At 35.6% G+C, this 20,856-nt stretch overlaps 1 protein-coding gene across 1 annotated transcript; it reads left to right on the top strand.

Annotated features, from left to right (window-relative positions):
- The first annotated feature begins 3,188 nt into the window (after positions 1 to 3,188).
- Positions 3,189 to 20,636, top strand: LOC104224458 (CBS domain-containing protein CBSX1, chloroplastic-like). The gene is made up of 9 exons (XM_070168130.1): positions 3,189 to 3,524; positions 5,170 to 5,257; positions 5,321 to 5,397; positions 6,780 to 6,828; positions 8,232 to 8,288; positions 8,395 to 8,447; positions 9,398 to 9,501; positions 9,613 to 9,662; positions 20,572 to 20,636. The coding sequence occupies exons 1-9, from the start codon at positions 3,318 to 3,320 to the stop codon at positions 20,607 to 20,609; spliced, it is 723 nt and encodes a 240-aa protein (XP_070024231.1). The 5' UTR covers positions 3,189 to 3,317; the 3' UTR covers positions 20,610 to 20,636.
- The last annotated feature ends 220 nt before the right edge of the window (positions 20,637 to 20,856 follow it).

Genomic DNA, 20,856 nt, shown 5'->3' with positions numbered 1-20,856 from the left:
TGGATTTGAGAAGAACGAACAGTAGGAAACCAAACAGCAGCAGAAAACCAGCAAGAATGAAGAACCATCAGTAAATGGAGTCAAGAAAACTCAACTTCAGATCCCAGAAAAGATAAAAGAAATATGCTTCTTTTTTTTTTCTCTAAAACTCTAAGGCTGGAATTCCAAAAAAGGTTTTCTAAAAATGAATATGCAAGGAGTGAGTCTCTGAGAATGCAGTCTCAAAATTAGTCTTAAGAGTCTGAATTTCAGAGAGAGTTTTTTTTGTCTAAATGAAAGAGCGTGTGTGCCCTTTTATAGAAAATGAGAGTGTCATTTTTTCAGAGAAATCACAACGTGTGAGGGATTTTTGAATAGGATAAGGCCAAAATCTGTTAGCCCTTTTTTAGGGATTAGGTGCTTTTTATACCAGAAAATGGACAACTGTCCCAACAACTGTCTATACAGATTTTTCATATATTTTTAGGTCCTTTTAATTTCTAAACTTACCCCTTTTCACCCAAATCTGACCTAATTTCAGTTATTTTATTACACTTTAATCCCTCCTAGGATCTTCTAGAACCTTCTAGGCAATATATACTTAGACTCCCCCACTGCATCGAAGAGTACCTATGTACTATGTTTCGGTTCACTGATAAGGAAAATAGCGTTAGGGTGGGGGTTTACGATGTGATATTAAAGTATGACCGGGGGAGATATATGCTAACTATGGGTAGGAAGCAGGAACCATTATGTAAAAAAATTCGGGGAACCAATTTACCCCCTAATATTTCTGTTCTTACCCAATCCCTTCATTTAAACATTCTCTAAATCCTCTCTTAAACCCTCTTTTTTTGTTTTGATTTTCAGACTTAAATCAGTTGATAATTAAAATCACTAAACTCAAAAATAATTAATCACTTCAACTAATAAGTAAAATAGGCATGGACATAGTGATTCGAACAAACCAAGCTTATGCAATCAATCTATCAACTAACTAAAAAAATAAATAAGAGAAAATTGAAGACTGATACACAAACACAGAATTAATTACTATTAGATCCTATTCGAGTTAACATGCTAAGATCAAACGCTTCAATAACTAACAAACCTAAATAAAACAAAATTAATTAAAACAATTTGAAAATCACAGAGTCATTAAGCAAAAAAAGGTTAACAATCGTACTAAAACGACTCAAGTAAGAGAGACAAAGGGGAAAAGAAAGAAAAAAAATCATGGAAGAGAAACAAAAACAGTAGTAAAGATCTTACCAACTCTGAGTCAACACGGATGAGAAGAGCTGTGACGCCTAAAATCCTCAATGCCTAACCATCAACAGGTCTTTTGTTTCAAGAGATCCGGCTTGAAATTTTTGGCTGGATCTTCTTGAAATGAAAAACTTGTGCAGGCTAGATGAATAGAGTGACTGAAACGGCCAATCAAAGGAGAAGAAAAAGAACAAATAAGAAAAACTAGGGTTTCAGTTTCTTAGATCTTAAATTGAAGGCGTTTGGCAGGGAGTTTAAGGAAATTGGTAGTAGGATAGTGATGAGGGGAGGCTGGAGATTGTGTGGTTAAATTTTGGGGTGGTTTGGAGTGTCCGCCGCCGTGAGCGATTTTCGGTGGGCGGTGACGGCGGTTGGCAACTGGGGTTTCTGTGAGTTGAGGGAGATAGAGAGTGAGAGATGGTTTTATGGTTTGGGGGGTCCGTTCGGACAATTATAAGGGTTTGAGTGGGTTAGTTCTCAGCCGTACGATCGAAGGAAATCAAAGGTTGGCATTGGTCGTTGCTAAACGGGGTCGTTTTGGTTTAATTGGGGGATTGGACCGGACTGGGTTATGGGAACTGGGCTGGATGGTTTGTGAAGGGGAATTTGGGTCATTTAGACTGGCTCAATCCAATTTAACTTCAAAAATAAGCCCCTTTTCCTTTCTTATTTTTTCTCTTTTTGACTTTAAAACATAATGAAATAAAACCTAAATTGAGTCCTAAATTAATCTAATTGGTAAAAACTAAAATTATTTATTTATTTTCTACAATTAATTAACTTAAAACTAAAGAAAAATACTAATTTTAAAGACTAAAAGTTTAAATATGTAAAAATAGTCATTTTTGTGATTTTACTTGATAATGTAATTTATTCCTAAATGCAAATAAAACTAAAATGTTATGCAATGAACTTTTAGACATTTTGGATATTTTCTTATAATTTTAAAATATTAAACATGCAACCAAAATGCAAACAACAATTAGCAAAAAATTCCTAAAAATTCTATAAAATTAAAATAATTAAAAACAAATCTATTTTTTTTGTGTGTGAATATATAGGAGTATTTTTCATCGAGCAAAAGTCACGTGGTCACAGAGGGCTATTACAGGAGATGGAGGACCCGTCACTTAAGTACATCTTTAGGAAGGCAAATGAAGTAGCAGACAAGCTGGCTAAGCAAGGAAGCTGCTCGGATGTTTTTGGAAGCCTAAATTTATTTTATTTCCCCTACTTTTGTTGTATCTACTTTTGAAAGAGACGAAGCGGGCACTATGTCGCCGAGACTTGTCTCCATATATAATAATTCTTAACTTTTTAAATTTATGTCTTCATTACCAAAAAAAACAGAATAACTTAAGGTCGAGTGACCAGAAAGAAAATGAAACAATAAAAAAAATAAAAGTATTTCTAATTAAAAAGCCTGAGGGAGCAAGTGTGGATAAAACCCCTGACTTTGGAGGTAAAGGTGCACTCATTAATCATTAAGCCAAAGTGCTCACTTGAGCATGAGTTCATGCATGCTTATTTAAAAATGAAATCTAAAAAATACAAGTGCTATACATAATTTAGGGAGGGAAGCAGGGATTTACGCGAATCCATCCCCTCCCATACAGATCCGCCTCTAATACAAATTATATTACTATATAAGTTTAGTACTATGCATTAATAAAGTGAAAATATTTTATACAATTAAGTTATTTAAATAATTATAAGTAAATTGATAATAATCTTCTATTATATGTTAAAATATACTATTAATACAAAAAAAATATTTATACTATTAGTGTATATAACTTAAATCACGTTTGAATAACAAGTTGAGAATAATCCCATTTCAACAGTGTGTGCCTGTCTGGTAAATAAAACAAACTCGTGGGAGTATAACGAAAATATCTTTCCTCGAGCATATAAAAAAATAACTAACTGATGACTGACGATCGACGACTGACGAAGCCATACGCTTCTGCTTACTGAGCACTGGCTTCGCAATTTCCGTCAAAGCCATTACTGCTACATCTTCACTTCCACATCTTCTCTCTGTTCGTTGTCATATTCTTCTCTCGTCGATGGCGTCTATATCGCCGTCGACACTCTGTCTCCACTGCGCATCCGCCGCATTCCACCACCAGCTCCAGCTGCCTTGCCTGCTCTTATCTCTGCCCAGCCACAAACTTGCTGCTTCCTCTAAATGTTTCCTACCGGTACGCCTTTCGGACTCTCGCGAGACCTTTCACCTTGCTGCAGCCAACACTTTGACGTCCAATTCTGTCCTGGTTTGCTTCCTTATCCAATTCTACAATCCTGATTGAACTCTTAGCTTAGGTTAGCTTAACTTAACTTAAGCAACTCTATTCTCTTTGAATGTACTTATATAGTAATTTGGCATATCTTCACCGGCACATACGAATTATAGGATTTGAAGTTTCTAGAAGGTTTAGAGTATTTGATAAACTTCTTAAGCACTTAAAACTTAACTCATTGTGAAGTGATAAAATGACTCTTAAATTATGTGCTGGTTATGATTATACTTATAATTTAAATTAAAAATTGTGATTTATTAATTAAAACCGAGACATGAACATGAAGTCGATCAATCATTAGCATTAAATAATTAACTATTAATGAACTTTAAAAGTTATCTCTATATGTGAAAGCTTAAAGCTACATAGTTACTTTCTGCATACGTGGATTTAGTTAACAGGCATTCATGCTTTTTGAAAAGTGCGTTAATAAAAAAGGCAAGTAAAATGTAGTGCTTCCTCTATCTAAAATTGACAATCCTTAACTCTTTTTTCAGTTATGCTAATAAAGTCAAAATGCATAAAAATCAGCTTGACCTTCAAATTTTGGATAGACTTCTAGTTGATATGGTAAAGGTTTGGCTATTCATTTACATGTGGTAAGTTAAAGCAGGGTGCTTGATATAAATAAAATTATGTTTTAAAATGATATTACTTGCCTGTTAGTCTTCTTCTTCTTCACTCTTCAACATTGTATTAGATGGACTTTTTGGAAAAATTCGATTTAATTCCAAGGCGGTAATATACATAATATAAAAATAAACAGAAATCAACAAGGTCAAAACCTTTGGCAATAATTTATTATATGGCATTCAAGGGATCCTTAAAAGTTTGAATAGTGATAAACTGAGTTAAAAAGTAAAAACTCAACAGAGCTTTGCATTCCCTTACCCTCGCTCCTAAGTCTAAAAGTTGTGACTTAAGGGAAACTGCATTCAATCTCATTTGATTGAGAGAAGAGCTCCATGTGAAATGTAGCAATTGAACTCAAGCAGTTTTAACGTTATTTCACAAAATTCTTGGCCAAAGTGAATATTCCCAAGGTTAGTACAATTTTGTAGTCATAGTTTCTTGGTATGTATTTTTATCCAGATTAATTTGAAGGTAGCCTCAACCTATGGATTGAGGTAGAGAAGAAAAGGTAAGGTTGCAATTTGGCATAGTTCAAATTTGAAATATGCGCAACATAACTGAATGTGGAGGAACCATGTAACTTTTTGCTATTACTTTCACTGAAAATGAGATAGGTATTTAGAAAAATAAAATTAGATATTTAGGAACTGCACTGAAAGCATTATAAATTATAATGGCATTTTATTTCAGAATGACCAGAATACGTTTAAATGTCTTATACAAAGATTTATTTATTTGACCCTTGGGAGCAGACATGGATTAAAATTTTGGGACAGAGAGATCAATATGTATTGGCTCCTCATGTGAATTTCTTGCTCACGAGTTGTTGCTTGAACAAAACTTGGTGCTAAATGTCTTGGATCTGTTTTTTTCCGAGAGCCCTTTTGTTTTCGAAAGTTAACAGTAAATGATTTGTCCCTTGCATCAAGAAGTTCCTTTTCCCCATGAATGTCCACCAAATCATAAGCTTTTCCACTTGTGGCAGCCCAGAAATGGTGTCTATACAGTAGGTGATTTCATGACTAGAAAAGAGGAGTTACATGTGGTAAAGCCCACAACATCAGTAGATGAAGGTACTTTTGTACTCAAATTTCATCTTTACTTGCTATACATGAAGTCTATCTGATACATGATAGTTCCTGCAACAGCCTTGGAAGCTCTAGTGGAACACAGAATCACTGGTTTCCCTGTAATTGATGATAACTGGAAATTGGTAAGTTCTGATTTGCAATATTAGCTGCTATATCCAGTGTAGATCCCACTTTATTGAGTGCAAGTACCCCCTATTCGATGACTCTTTCCCAGCTTATGTAGCACTTGTGAACATCTCTTAAACTAACTTCATACCTGAAAGCTAATTTGCCATTAAGTTTCAGTTGAATTAATATCATCAAAGCTGGGCATTAGGAACCTTTAACTTCTTTAAGTGTCTATCTTGTGCAAACTGAAGTTTGTTAAACACAGAAGATAATTTAGCATATCAAACCCATATAGATTACTATTGACACTGCACATAACTTTTGTTTATTAGACGGCTAAGCTAGTCATTTACAATGATGGAGGAATGTTCACGAATGTTAAAAATAGATCATCTAGTTACTACTCTGGAACTTTTAGGATAGTAGTTGCTGTGCATGTGATTGGGCATGACCATTAGGATAGATTTTTAATTTGCATCATATTCTAATCAACAAGCTCTTAGTTAATAATATGATAAACATACTAGAGACTAATTCATGTGCTTTAGCTCTCACACATTGATACATGCTTTTTCTTGACATGTTACATTAAAATATTTTAAGTCATAAAATTTGTAGATCTGTTATAGGCTTATAGCTACCATCCAAATTAATTAGTACATCAAAAGCTTTACTCGGGAGATGTTATCTTCTTCTCATTTAATGTGCAATCACATGTTTTCTTTTCTGGCTTATATTTGTGAATGGATTTTTAGGCTTATAGCTATCATCCAAATTAATTAGTACATCAAAAGCTTTACTCGGGAGATATTTTCTTCTTCTGATTTAATGTGCAATCACATGTTTTCTTTTCTGGCTTATATCTGTGAATGAATCATGTTTCAAACCACAAAGCAGGTAAGGAAAAGCTAATGCTAAAAATTCTTATGGCAACTAATATTTGTTTAATTCCTCTTCTCCTTTGTTTCGTTATTATAAGATGACAACATGAATCTGTTTTTAAAACATTGGTAAAGTAAATCTGATGCTATAGTGTCTTCTGGCAACAGGTGTCTGTAGAAAAGTTCTTTTGTTTTGACAGCTTATTACTTGAAATATTTTGACTGCATACCAATACGAATTTCTTCTCTAGCTTGTATGGTTTCCATCCACTTTTGGTAAATCAAATATTTAGTGGATGATCCTTTTATCGGGTATCTAGTATGCATCAAAACTATTAATTATGAGAAATTTATTAACTGAATAATGCAATATGTAATTGCAGTACTATAATGCAAAAGGTATGGCCACTTCTCTATAGATTTGATTCAGGATATTCAGTTCAAAGATGTGCTAAGGGTAATATTATTTTGTCTCATCAAAACACTCAAAAGTCAGAAGCTCTTTCTTGGTACAGGTTGGTCTTGTTTCTGACTATGATCTATTGGCGCTTGACTCTATATCAGGTAAATTTTCTTAAATGGTGATGCTATGATGATTTTCATGCGGAGATTACAACAAATTCTATCGGTATTTGGCCAATATTTTTTTCTGGACCGTTTTCGTTGAAACCTTGAACGTGTTTGGCAAGTAGCTGGTATGTTTGCTGTGGACTGGCATATGGAGAAATGGAATATAGTCCACTATACCCGTCTACAGACAATGTTTAGATTTTAAGTTTTGGGATTCTAAAGTCTTCCATAATTTGTTTGCCTTCATACTCCAGGCAAGCTTTATGTTCGAGATGAGTATAGTGCATCTCTTTCTTTTTTTTCCTTCGTGAACATGTACCAATTACATGTCTCTCTAGTTTGATCCCACCTATCTTAGTGGTGAACTTTCTTATACCTCGAATATTTTGGCATAATATTTGTGACTTGGAATGTCCGTCAAACAGGAACAAATTCCAAATCTTTTTTCTTGCAGTGTTTAAATATGTTGTTATCATATTTGAGGTTATACTCAGTTATAAACAGAGTGTGTTTAAATATGTTGTTAGCCTTACTTTATGGTTATAAGTTGAAAATAAATTATGGTTTCCTAATTCCTTATTTTATTTTGGATCTTTATGAACTCTAGCTAAAGTTCTAGTAAAAACTTGGTCTGTTCAAATCTTCTGGTTATAAGGTGAAAAATAAACTAAGATTTCCCTAATTCCTTATTGTGCTTGAACTGCTTTGGGACTTTTTATAACTCTAGCCGAACTCGTATTGAAAGCCTCTCTGGGGCTTATCTTCTCTCTTTATTTGGATAACATTATCCAGTACTGAAAGTTTATTTGGATTAAGAATATGTGGTTTGTTTTACCCCTTGTGAAGGTATAGTGCATTCCCATTCCACATGTTCATCTTATATTTCATTTATCCTGTATTTTGTTTTTCACTTTGATATCATTCTTGCCTTGAAAGCAATCTTTCCAAAAGCACAATTAGTTCTCTCTTGGTGTACTGTGCACTATTTGCTCTGTCCCCTTTAATTAGCCATGCAAGAAACATGTCACTACTGCACCAGCTTAGAACCCCAACCTCAGGCAGTGGTCGAATGATAAAAGGAGCAGTTGTTTTTTTCTTCTTTTCTACATCTACTTCCTTAGATTTTGGTTATCTGAAAATGGAATTTCCTGAAAAGATTCATTCTTGCTGCCTAGAAAAGTTCTTATATGGAAAACTAATTTACTTATGCAAGAGGAGTATTGATATTTACGGGCATCACAACAACTTGATTCTGTGGATGTGGGGCATGAAAGAATAGGCTTAACAGTTAACAGTTACAACATAGTCCCCTAACATTAAGTCCAGTTTGGATTGTTCAAGATTGAATTTTTTATCCCATTAGTTGAGTAATCATTAAGAAATTAGCATTTGAGCAGCTAACAAGCTGGCGTTCTTGATAAGGATGGAAGAATGGAACTTTCTTCTCTTTTCTGGTGGGTTTGTTAATCCTCCACTTTTTCTGTATTCCCCTTCTCCATTTGATTAAACTGATATACTAAAATACTGATATGATGTTAATTGTCCAAATACTTCTCTTAGGTACAGGAACAGTTGATGCAGACATGTTTCCTGAAGTAGACAGCAATTGGAAAGTAAGAAAATTTTAATGCCCTTTTACTGTTTATGGAGTACATACGTTTGTAAAAATACTTGACGGTGCTAATTCCATACAAATTTTTATTTTAGACATGAAATCCTTTACAAATATTTGATAAGAGTTTGCCTCACATGAGTGCCTTAAATATTCCTATTTCAACCACAAGAATTCAATATGTGGACTTCAAATTCATCGTTGCACACTGATCTTGCATATGGATGCTCCCGACTTCTAACATATCACATGAAGTCAACTTTGTGCAGTTTAGGTGTTTGTGGCATTGAATTCAGAAAAAAAAGGCCTGTTATTTGTAAGATGTAATTAATGGCTGATGAAACCTACTGAACTGCCTCTGGGTTTTGCTGTAGTATCTAATAATGCATCTATCCTATTTCCAATCTCATAATGATCTGTCTGCTGATTAGCTTCTATGGTCGTACTGAGTTCATCTTCTTACTGCGGGTTGATTGAGCATGGGTTTCAGGAAAACTTATGATCTTAAACCTTCCATGACATTTTTGTGGCTATAATTAAAAACATGCTATCTAGGGTAAATGAAAATTTTAAAGTTAAAATTGCTTTCAAATATAGAGATGTGTCATTCTTTCTACAACGGACTACTAAAAAAAATAGTGTCACATGAAATGAAAGTATTTTGACTAGATGCTCCATGTTTCCTGTTGTCCAAAAGTTGGGTCTGCTTCCCCAAAGATAGACCTTTTACCCTAGACTACCTTCAGTTCACTCCTGTAAAAGCAATTTTCAGGCCTTTCGGCGTCCTTGTAATGGTATTAATAAATGGGGTGGCTCGCTTGGAGTTAGCCTGTCATCTTTTTGCTGTGTGGAAGAACAGCTAAAATGCAATTGATTATGTATCATGTTAACTGCATCACACAGTATACCAAAGCTAATCAAGCTTTGTCTCATTCTGAATAATAATTGCAGACATTCAATGAGATTCAAAAGTTGCTGGGGAAAGTGGTTGGTGATCTGATGACACCTGCTCCATTAGTAGTTCGTGAATCTACCAATCTTGAGGATGCAGCAAGGTTCTGTCATTTATTTATTACTATGTTCCTTCCGTTCACGTTACATGTTGTCTTGCTTTTTATTGGATGAGACAGCAAACAGTTTAATGTATTTCTTTCTTTTACTGTCAGACTTTTACTGAAAACGAAATATTGCCGGCTTCCTGTGGTAGATGGTGATGGTAAGCTCCTCAAGCTTTGTTTTGTTGCATCTTCTCTAGCCAGTGATCTTTTAATCAATCAACTGTTGTTTAATGAAGGTGGGAATAATAACAAGGGGAAATGTAGTAAAATACTTTTGTACTACTTTAAAAAAAAAAGTTACATAAATGAGTAAAACGCAGTATTATACTGCGAATTACTTTAACGGAAATTTTGCCGTTAAAGTAATTCGCAGTATAGTACTGCGTTTTACTTAAAAAATTATTTTTTTTGTAATTCGCAGTACTATACTGTGTTTTACTAAGATGTTGGGCCCAACTATATTTTATTAAAGTTGTTCGCAGTATTATACTGTGTTTTACTTAAAACGCAGTATAATACTGCGAACAACTTCAATAAAATATAGCCCCTTCTTCTTCCTTGGACCACTGAACCGAAGAAAACCGTTTACCTTCGATTCTGCTACCCCCCCCCCCCCCGCGTCAAACTTCAAAAAAATAAAAATTTGGGCCCCACCCTTCACCTAAAGAGCAAGGAGTGTAGGTCTCACATACAAGACAAGCTTTGGATTCCTTCTTTCGGGTGCAAAAATTCGATTTCAATCAAATTTAAAAAACTTAAATCGAGGTATTTCAATTTTGTTTATGTCGAAACTCGTATAGTACATGCATATTTGTATTGTTTAATGTGTTTCCATGTTAATTTGTGTTATGTTTGTGTTTAAATTTGTATCTTATTTATACCCGGATTGATTTATTAGCTTTGGTACAAAAAATTGTTAAAATTTGATAAATTATTTGTATTGTTAAAAAATTAATATTATTTATTTTGTTTGTTGTTCATATTTGTATTTTATGTTAGTTGTTTTTATATGTAATAGTGACCTTTTAGCGTAGTAAAATAAATAGTCTTTTAGCGTAGTAAAATATAGTCTTTTAGTGTAGTAAAATATAGAGCCTTTTAGTGTAGTAAAAATATATAGCCTTTTAGCGTAGAGTCTATGTAGTTTAAGTATGTAGTAATTGCAAACTCTATCCAATTACACTTTACAAAATTAATTATTTAATTTATAACAATAAACTTACAAAAGTAACAAATGCCTATATGTTGTATAATTAACTCAAATATTGAGCCTGGAACCCATACATAATTATTCAGTCCAATTTTAAACATAATTAATTATTTAATTTATTAAGCTAGCACACACAATTCTAAAAATGTTAAAATTGACACGCATAATAATTAGGGATAACTCGGTGCTACCGGGCCTCAAAAATCGAGTCTGGAACTCATACATAATTATTCAGTCCAATTGTAAACATAATTAATTATTTAATTTATTAAGCTAGCACACACAATTGTAAAAATGTTAAAATTGACACGAATAATAATTAAGGATAACTCGGTGCTACCGGGCCTCAAAACCTGATTTCTTCTTGGTGGCACGCAACATCCAGTGACAACCCATAAAGTCTCTACGGCATACAGCCTTGTATTTCTCCGTAGTTGACTCACTTACCGTCATCTCACGACACTCTCTTATACTGTAGATTTTTACAGCCCTAATTAGGCGAGCTTTATCAGGGAAATACATGCCCTTTGTCAGAACAGCTGGTCTAGACTCATCCCACATCGCTGACCGAAATTCATCATCATCCCTTGTGAGGGCATCCACGTTCGACATGCTTGGCAAATTATCAAGGTAGGGAATATTCCGCTCATGAAATGGCACGTGGGACTCGTATACTCTTGGTCAAGCTGGAGGTGGAGGAACATGCTCCCTCGTCAACTCAGGTTCAACATTCACTTCCTCCTCATCATCACCCTCATCATGGAAGGGTGTGTCATCCCCAGACTCATCCGCATTGTTGTCATAATCACTATCATCTTCCTGACTCTGCGCATCTGCCAAATCACGAGTAAATACGTCGTCTATGGGCAACTGTGTGAGGTCAGGAGCTTCAAGAAGCTCGTTTTCACTGCACATAAAGAACAAAATGATAAGTTACCCAACTAGATAAATACTTTAGATATAGCTATATCACTTTACTTACAAGTCGTACTGTCTTGACGTTTCATGATGGATATTTTCTTGTTGGTGATGACTCCCAGATGGACCACCATGGTCCAATACTCCAGAACTACGCATATTCCAACTAGGGGCAGGGTCATAACTTGTAAAATTCATATCCGGACGGTACCCCCTATGAAAAATATGAGTGTTAATACAAATCCAATTAAAACATAAATTAAACATCGCTAAAGCGTAGTAAAATTGAAGTTTACCAGTCGTCTTGTTGATTATCTAAAGTCGAAAAATTATTTTGTGGCTGCTCATTCGCCGGTGGTGACAAGTTTAAATCAAGGCAAGCTCTTTCATCACCAATCTGTCCGGCAAAAACTGCTCCAGAATAACCACCCGATGACTGGGGGTTATCCCTACTATGCACGCCCTCATTATTGGGAACGTCTTCCACCTTGACGTACATTTCCAATAATTTTATTACAATAAATTCCCTATATTCATCCGGAATCAGCAAAAAATCTCTAAGAGTTTCATCATCCTCGATGTTAAACTTAGAATAATAAGCAAACCCCTACGGAGTCACTGAATACCGAAATCTACCGATTATTTTAAGGTTAACCGAACGCCTCCTCTCATTCATTTTTTTACGTAACAACGATACCAATTTATCGTACTCCACAGTAAGCGGCAATTTAACATGACATTGTGGAGGTGAGCAATACCTCACAGAGTTATTCTCCAACACAACCTCACCCTCCCCCCCCCCTCAATATAGTGAAACCCTTATTTTTGCCACTTTAGACATTGTAAAAAAATAATTGATAAGAAGAAGAGAGAAGTATGAACGTAAGTTTGAAATAAAGTATTGAATGAATTTTTATAAAATTGAAACGCCTTTAAATAAGGCAAGTCCGACGTTGGGGTGTAGAATTTTTCTATGTAAAACGTAGTACAATACTACGTTTTATGTATTGAATTATTGTTATGTCAGTTCATTATACTTTGGGGGCAAAAACTAGAGTACAACACAATTATTTAATGTAAAACGCATTATTATACTGCGTTTTACAAATGTATCTTAGTAAAACGCAGTATAGTACTGCGAATTACAAAAAAAAATTTTTTAAGTAAAACGCAGTACTATACTGCGAATTACTTTAACGGCAAAATTTCCGTTAAAGTAATTCGCAGTATAATACTGCGTTTTACTTATTTATGTAACTTTTTTTTAAAGTAGTACAAAAGTGTTTTTTGTCCAAAAAATGATTAAAAAAGTTTCTGACTCAAGTAAAGCGGGCCAACGAAATGGAAGGTTGACATGTACCCAGCCCATTTGGCCAAGCTGCAAAAATCAGCTTATTTTGAGAAGTGTTTTTTTTCAAAAGTACTTTTGGTGAGAAACAGTTTGTGTTTGGCTAATTAGTTTGAAAAGTACTTCTGAACAGCAATTAGTGTTTGGCCAAGCTTTCAAAAACTGTTTCTAAGTGTATTTTTCTCAAAAGTGTTTCTCAAAAAAGTGCTTTTTGAGAGAAGCTACTTTTTTCTGCTTCTCCTCAAAATCACTTTTTTTACTTCCAGAAGCTTGGTCAAACACCTCAAATTGAGGCTAAAAGTGCTTTTGAGAAAAGAAAAAAAAAAGCACTTTTGCCCCAAAATAAACTTGGCCAAACAGGCTATTAGTTAACTGTATGCACTTTTACTAGCAAGAGTCATAGTTTGTCCCTTCTTTCAAAGGATCTGCTCATCGAGGCAAACTTATACCAAGTGCGGTTCCCAACCATACACAGTATGTCAGAATCTAGGATATCTATGTAAATCTACAAACTTGTATAGGAGATTTCATCAGCGAATAAGATATTGCAGAGATCATTCTGGTAGATAAAATGGTTCAAATGTTACGTGCAACATCAAGGCCAAGTCACCATCATCATAAGTTGTATCCATATTTTGCAAATCTGTGACCAACTTATTGAAACTGGTGATATGTTCATTCATCGTGGTACCAGGAACATAGGTGAAGTGAAACAGTCTCTTCTTCATGTACAATTTATTTTGACTGTTTTTCTTCAAAAATTTATCCTCCAGTGCTTTCCATAATTTACTTGCAGAAGTTTCCTTTGTGTATGGATATTTCTGCTCTCTAGCAAGGTAGGATCGAATGGTACCGCAAGCAACACGGTTGATAATTCTCCAATCTTCTTCTCCAATAACATCTGGTTTCTTTTCTTCAATGGCCAGATCTAGCCCTTGTTGAAAAAGGACATCTAGAACCTCGCCTTGCCACATCCCAAAATGTCCGGACCCGTCAAAAATTTCTACCGCAAATTTCGCATTTGACACAATTCTTGTCATAAGCGAAGATGCCAATGATGACGTATTGTTGACACTTGATGTAGATTCTTCTTGTTTATTGTCCCCCATATTTGACACAAATATTATTTAATAGCTGACGACACAAATCAAGATTATTTCCTTTCTGATGTAGAAGATCAGACTAAGCTGCAACTACAGAGCATACTCAGACAGAACCTTGACTCAGTTACCAAGATAAATCTTTTCTGATGTGGAAGATCAGACTATGCTGCAACCACAGAGCATACTTAGACAGTACCTTGGCTCTGATACCAATTGTTGCGGAAGCCAAATGTATATAGTGTGAATAAGTCACAACTACTATACCAAAAATTATGACAGCCACCAAATAATAAATAAGACAATAAAGCAACAATAAAGGGAACACCAGAATTTACGAGGTTCGGCTAATTTTGCCTACTCCTCGGACACAACCAATATTTTATTCCACTCCAAAAATACAAGTGAAATAATACTAAAGAGAGAAGATACAAATGCCTTAAACAGATGAGAAGGCAAATGAGAGGTGTGTTTCAATCCTAAACATTAGGCCTTCTTTTATAGGGGAAAAATCCCCCCCAAACTTAACTCCCAACCAATGTGGGACTTTGGCATTTTGCCAAACTTCAACAAATCTCCACCTTGGCAAAATTCCACATTTTCAATTCTCTCTCAATAACAAATTTTGGTTGTGTCTTCATCTTCAATCTTCAGTGTTCAACAATGTTGATCAAATCCAAACAATGTTGAAACTTGACCGCAGTCACCACCTTTGTCAGCATATCAGCAGGATTCTCTGTAGTATGAATTTTCTTCACCGTGACTCCACCTTCTTCTATGATTTCTCGTACGAAATGATACCGAACATCAATGTGCTTCGTCCTTGCATGATAAACTTGGTTCTTCGCTAATTGAATAGCACTTTGACTATCACAAAAAATTGTGATACCTTTTTGTTCAACACCAAGCTCCTTTAGCAATCCTTGAAGCCAAATTGCCTCTTTCACAGCCTCTGTAATAGCCATGTACTCTGCCTCTGTTGTAGACAAAGCAACTGTTGACTGCAAAGTAGACTTCCAACTAACTGGTGCCTTTGCAAAAGTAAACACATAACCAGTAGTTGATCTTCGTTTGTCCAGATCACCCGCAAAATCTGAGTCACAATATCCAACTACAGACTGATTGTCTTCCTGCTCAAAAACTAACCCGACATCTACAGTATTATGAATATACCGTAGAATCCACTTCACAGCTTGCCAATGCTCCTTCCCTGGATTGTGCATATATCTGCTAATAACTCCAACAGCTTGTGAAATGTCAGGCCTTGTGCAAACCATTGCATACATCAAGCTACCAACAGCATTTGCGTATGGTACCTTTGACATATACTCTCGTTCAGCTTCATCCATTGGCGACATAGTAGTACTTAGCTTAAAATGGGAAGCAAGTGGAGTACTAACTGGCTTAGTCTTGTCATCTATGCCAAAACGTTGAAGTACTCTCTTCAAATATTCCTTTTGAGATAAACAGAGTTTCTTTGAACGTCTATCTCTAATTATCTCCATGCCAAGAATTTTCTTTGCCTCACCCAAATCCTTCATCTCGAACTCCTTCTTCAGTTGAATCTTCAACTTATCAATTTCTTCCAAATTCTTGGAAGCTATCAACATATCATCAACATATAGGAGAAGATATACAAAGGAACCATCTTTAAGCTTGTGCAAATACACACAATGATCGTATTTGCTTCTCTTGTACCCTTGCCGCAACATAAACTCGTCAAATCGCTTGTACCATTGTCTAGAAGATTGTTTCAATCCGTACAACGATTTTTCAAGTTTGCACACCATATTTTCTTTTCCAGCAACTTTGAATCCTTCTGGCTGAGTCATGTAGATTTCCTCCTCCAAGTTTCCATGTAAAAACGCAGTTTTTACATCCATCTGAACTAGTTCCAAATCCAATTGTGCTACCAAAGCCAACATAATTCTAATGGAGGAATGTTTTACAACTGGAGAAAACACTTCATTGTAATCAATTCCCTCCTTTTGAGCATATCCTTTGGCCACCAATCTTGCTTTGTAGCGAACATCTACTTGGTTAGGAAATCCTTCCTTCTTTGCAAATACCCATTTGCACCCAATTGCTTTCTTTCCCTTCGGGAGATTGGCCAATCTCCATGTATGATTCTGATGAAGGGACTGTATTTCATCATTCATGGCAATCCTCCACTTATCTTCTTCTGAACTTTGGACAACGTCTTTATAAGTAGTAGGAACATCATCAGCTACAATTGAGGTTGCACAAGCAACCGTCTCTATGAGACGAACAGGTTTCGTTATTGTTCTTTTTGGCCTGCTGGTTGCTATTGATTCAAGTTGTTGTTGAGGTTCCTGAGTTGGAATCTCCTCTACTGGCTCTCCTTCCAGAGGGTAATCTTCATTTGTTTCCTCCTCTGCTTCTTGTGTAGGAAAAATAAATTTTCCCTCAAACTCCACCTGCTTAGAAGCACCTTCATTTTGTTTGGTATCTTCTGTTACCTTATTTACCATAGCAGATTCATCAAAGGTAACATCCCTGCTGAATATTACTTTCTTTGTCATAGGACACCATAAGCGATATCCTTTGACTCCAGAAGTAATTCCCATAAAAATAGCCTTCTTTGCCCTTGGATCCAATTTTGACTCTGTCACATGATAATATGCAGTTGAGCCAAACACGTGCAAAGAGTCATAATCTACAGCAGGCTTTCCATACCATTTTTCAAATGGTGTCTTGCCATCAATAGCAGCAGATGGTAAGAGATTAATGAGGTGGCATGCATATGTAACTGCTTCAGCCCAAAATTCTTTGCCCAAGCCAGCATTGGACAACATACACCGTACCTTCTCCAGCAAGGTTCGGTTCATACGTTCTGCCACTCCATTCTGTTGTGGTGTATGTCTAACAGTGAAGTGTCGGACGATGCCATCATTTTTACAGACCTTATTGAAATGATCATTTTTGTATTCACCTCCATTGTCTGTGCGAATACACTTGATCCTCTTTCCTGTTTGATTCTCCACCATCGTCTTCCATTTGAGAAAAATTTCCAACACTTCATCTTTGCTCTTCATTGTATACACTCATACTCTTCGGGAAAAATCATCAACAAAGGTTACAAAATAGTGCTTCCCACCCAATGAAGGTGTTTTGGAAGGACCCCAAACATCAGAGTGTACATAATCCAAAATGCCTTTAGTATTATGGATCGCTATACCAAATTTAACCCTTGTCTGTTTCCCTTTAACACAATGCTCACAAAACTCCAAGTTGCAAGCCTTGACTCCTTTTAACAATCCTTGATCTGATAGAGTTTTCAAGGATTTTCCTCCAGCATGTCCCAAGCGCATGTGTCATAGCTTGGTTGCTTCTGCCTCTTTGTCGTCACTGGATGTCACTGTCGCTGTCCCAATAACTGTACTGCCACGATAGCGGTACATATTATTATTCTTCCGATTAGCCTTCATTACCACTAGTGCACCTGAGCATACTCTCATCGCTCCATTTTCTGCAATGATTTTGAACCCTTTTGATTCAAGGGCTCCCACAGAGATGAGATTCTTCTTCAAGTCTGGTACATATCGAACATCTGTTAATGTTCTGATCATTCCATCGTGGTTCCTTAATCGTATTGAACCAATCTCATATGAGGTAAGAGGGTTGTTATCCGCTGTGTGAATGATTCCATATTCTCCTTCTTGAAAATCTACGAACTAGTCCCTGTTGGGACACATATGATAGCTACAAGCCGAGTCCATCAACCATATGTCTGATGATGTTGATGACTCTATTGTAACTAATGAGAAGTCTGAATCATCACAATCAGCTACATTTGAATCCATAATGGCCTTTCCATTATTATATTTGGCCTTATTCTTCAACTTCGGACAGTCTTTCTTCCAGTGCCCTTTTTCTCGACAAAAGGCACATTCATCTTTGCTGGGTCTGGATCTTGACTTGGATCTTCCCTTCTTTGTCCTCGTTTGATTTTGAGGACGACCCCTCACAAATAGTGCTTCTCCTTCTCCGCCCTTCTGTTTTTCTCGCTTTCTTTGTTCATAGCTGTACAAAGCCGAACAAACTTCTCTGAGAGAAACTTCGTCATTTCCATGGAGTAGAGTAGTTTCAAGGTGCTCGTACTCATCAGGAAGTGACGCCAACAACATCAAGGCCAAGTCACCATCATCATAAGTTGTATCCATATTTTGCAAATCTGTGACCAACTTATTGAAACTGGTGATATGTTCATTCATCGTGGTACCAGGAACATAGGTGAAGTGAAACAGTCTCTTCTTCATGTACAATTTATTTTGACTGTTTTTCTTCAAAAATTTATCCTCCAGTGCTTTCCATAATTTACTTGCAGAAGTTTCCTTTGTGTATGGATATTTCTGCTCTCTAGCAAGGTAGGATCGAATGGTACCGCAAGCAACACGGTTGATAATTCTCCAATCTTCTTCTCCAATAACATCTGGTTTCTTTTCTTCAATGGCCAGATCTAGCCCTTGTTGAAAAAGGACATCTAGAACCTCGCCTTGCCACATCCCAAAATGTCCGGACCCGTCAAAAATTTCTACCGCAAATTTCGCATTTGACACAATTCTTGTCATAAGCGAAGATGCCAATGATGACGTATTGTTGACACTTGATGTAGATTCTTCTTGTTTATTGTCTCCCATATTTGACACAAATATTATTTAATAGCTGACGACACAAATCAAGATTATTTCCTTTCTGATGTAGAAGATCAGACTAAGCTGCAACCACAGAGCATACTCAGACAGAACCTTGACTCAGTTACCAAGATAAATCTTTTCTGATGTGGAAGATCAGACTATGCTGCAACCACAGAGCATACTTAGACAGTACCTTGGCTCTGATACCAATTGTTGCGGAAGCCAAATGTATATAGTGTGAATAAGTCACAACTACTATACCAAAAATTATGACAGCCACCAAATAATAAATAAGACAATAAAGCAACAATAAAGGGAACACCAGAATTTACGAGGTTCGGCTAATTTTGCCTACTCCTCGGACACAACCAATATTTTATTTCACTCCAAAAATACAAGTGAAATAATACTAAAGAGAGAAGATACAAATGCCTTAAACAGATGAGAAGGCAAATGAGAGGTGTATTTCAATCCTAAACATTAGGCCTTCTTTTATAGGGGAAAAATCCCCCCCAAACTTAACTCCCAACCAATGTGGGACTTTGGCATTTTGCCAAACTTCAACAAATCTCCACCTTGGCAAAATTCCACATTTTCAATTCTCTCTCAATAACAAATTTTGGTTGTGTCTTCATCTTCAATCTTCAGTGTTCAACAATGTTGATCAAATCCAAACAATGTTGAAACTTGACCGCAGTCACCACCTTTGTCAGCATATCAGCAGGATTCTCTGTAGTATGAATTTTCTTCACCGTGACTCCACCTTCTTCTATGATTTCTCGTACGAAATGATACCGAACATCAATGTGCTTCGTCCTTGCATGATACACTTGGTTCTTCGCTAATTGAATAGCACTTTGACTATTTTGAGAATTATTTATGCGTCCAAGTCAATTAGAGGCTCGACTTTCTTCTCCCTATCTTTTAGCCTTCTAGACCCCTGAAAAAAATAAAGAAAATTGAAATCAAAAAAAAAGAAAAAAGAGAGAGAAATTGGGCCATCTTTCCCGAGAGAGGCAATGTACCAATTGTCTTTCATTATATTTATTTCTTTTATTCTCCTTCCACTTAGCAATGAACTATTAGAATAATAATGTAGAACATGATTAAATCTATAATTAGGAAAATAAGAAAAAGATAAGTGTTGTGTAGTATTTTTCCATATGCTGTATACTTGTAGACTTGCAGTTGTCTTGTGAACTGTCTTCTTTCTTCTCATGGCTTCGTTTCCGGCTCCTCGCACCATAAATTAGCACAAAGAATTATGGATTCTCATTCTTTAATGAAATGAAGAAGACAAAAATAAGACGACTATAATTTTCTTCACATGTATGACTTATCTAGATGAAATATTAAGAGAAAATAAAAAGTCACACTCTAGCACGCATTAAAAGCATTTTAACTCGCTTAGTTATAAAATAAAACAAAATTAGAGGAAAAGTAAAAACAGAAAAAGGAGAAAAAAATTATAAAATCAGAAATTAAAATTCTAAGATGACGAATATGAATTATCAAAGAGATTTCTTACCTTGGAATCGCATTATACTAATTCTTTTCTTTTGGTTGGGACATTATATAACTTACCTTATTCTCATCGGCCTATGTTATTTATTTCAGCTTTTTTTCATAATTATCCTCCTATTTTATCTTTGTACAAAATTGTCCTTCAGATATTTTACCAAACATTTCAAAGAATTTAAAATATGATCTACAAAAAAATCCTATGTGTGTGTAGGCCGTCTATTCGCTATTAGCAGCTAACCAATTAACTAACCATCCTTCATAATTTAATTAGTTTCTAACATATATTCTATTGTTTTAATGTGTGTGTAGAAAGAGTGATGGAAATTGGAAGGGAACATACTTGTTAAAGCAATTCAGTATAAGTATTGACTAATTGAGAGTGTTCACAAATATTAAAATGTGGCACACTGGGTTATCTTTAGTCTTAGGGGAAGAAACGGTTGTAACTTTAGTAGTAATGACCGTTGGAGTTATTTTTCATCACTGAAGGGACATGCTTTTTGGACTTGTAACATAAATTGGAATGACAGAAATTTGAGAGGAAAAAAAGGGAAAAAGTTATGGAAATGATAAAATCAATTCATGATAATGAGA

Source organism: Nicotiana sylvestris, chromosome 2 (genome assembly GCF_000393655.2).
Source record: "Nicotiana sylvestris chromosome 2, ASM39365v2, whole genome shotgun sequence".
NCBI classification, from domain to species: Eukaryota; Viridiplantae; Streptophyta; class Magnoliopsida; order Solanales; family Solanaceae; genus Nicotiana; species Nicotiana sylvestris.
Note: the sequence above shows the minus strand (reverse complement) of the source record. Positions and strands in the feature narration are given on the sequence as shown.